This window comes from Macadamia integrifolia, chromosome 8 (assembly GCF_013358625.1).
Source record: "Macadamia integrifolia cultivar HAES 741 chromosome 8, SCU_Mint_v3, whole genome shotgun sequence".
NCBI classification, from domain to species: domain Eukaryota; kingdom Viridiplantae; phylum Streptophyta; class Magnoliopsida; order Proteales; family Proteaceae; genus Macadamia; species Macadamia integrifolia.
This window is the reverse complement of record NC_056564.1, coordinates 18,477,926-18,478,988: the sequence shown is the minus strand read 5'-3', so window position 1 is coordinate 18,478,988 and position 1,063 is coordinate 18,477,926. Positions and strand designations below refer to the sequence as shown.

Below are 1,063 nucleotides of genomic sequence, written 5' to 3'. Positions count from 1 at the left end.
AGGGGGAGAGAGGAGAGAAGGTTGATAAATTTAAAATATAACATATGTTTATACAAGGGACAGGGAACTTTTTTTCTGTGCTATTCTTAGGAGTATTGACGACCAAGAGAATTTTCAGAACATACCCTTCATATCCATAAGATGGACTCAGAACTTTCATGATAATTTAGAATGACCAATATTAATGTGCAAAAAACCTTTCAGTTAAGAAAGAAATAGTCTGTAAATATACCTGATTATCCATAGCCCTGAAATGAGGGAAGAAAACAGTGGGAAAAAAAAAAAAAATTAGTACCAATGAATAAAAAAAGGGAAAAGTCTCTCTGAGCCTAAGGCATTTCCTACATCCTCTCACATAGGTTTTTTTTCATTATTTTTCTCTTTCCAAAGAAAATGGAAAAAATAATCAACACAGTGATTGCGTAGGAAATGCCTTAGGATCAGAGAACCTTTCTCCAAATAAAAAAACAGTCTAAAAAGATAGTAATCACTTCCTTTGGTTACTTTGTGACTATAGCATTAAACCAAAAGCCCAAAAGTATGACGAAAGTAACAGAGCAGCAACCAATGATAAATATCAAATTTGAAAAAAAAAAAATGAAGAACATGAAGCTTTTCAAGTTTACAGTTCAGAAACTGGTTTTTCTGAGTAGACAGTAACCCAATATTAGGAGGGGGGGTGAAGTAGTATGGTTGATTGCCGACCTCTCTTACTAATAGACTGTGTTTGAAACTGGGTTCAGGTTAGAATAGATGGAGCAAAAGAACTGAAAGTGATTCCAATGTTGTATATTAGGGATTATAGATGCCAGTTGTCAGGTGGGTTTAGCTAAATACAATCGGGATTTTGGTGGATTCAGACGGCTTTTCCATGCACCACATGGGCCATAATACAGCCACCCAGTGGATTAACAATTGGTCTTTGATTAAGATCCAACAACAGTTCATCTTACATAACCAGAAACACACCCATAGTTACCAAAGTCATGGATAATTCAGCAAATATTCAGAGTGAATCAAAAGCAATTTGAAAATTTTGGAACATTCTGTTTTTTTTTTTTTT

The 1,063-nt window shown here is 34.4% G+C and overlaps 1 protein-coding gene across 1 annotated transcript in view; it reads right to left on the bottom strand.

Annotated features, from left to right (window-relative positions):
* LOC122086937 (omega-amidase, chloroplastic-like) overlaps nucleotides 1–1,063 on the bottom strand; it is an 11,520-nt gene that overhangs the window by 1,499 nt on the left and 8,958 nt on the right. The window contains exon 7 of the mRNA XM_042655853.1: nucleotides 233–248. Coding sequence (XP_042511787.1) covers nucleotides 233–248 — 16 coding nt within the window. The remainder of the gene's footprint in view (nucleotides 1–232; nucleotides 249–1,063) is intronic.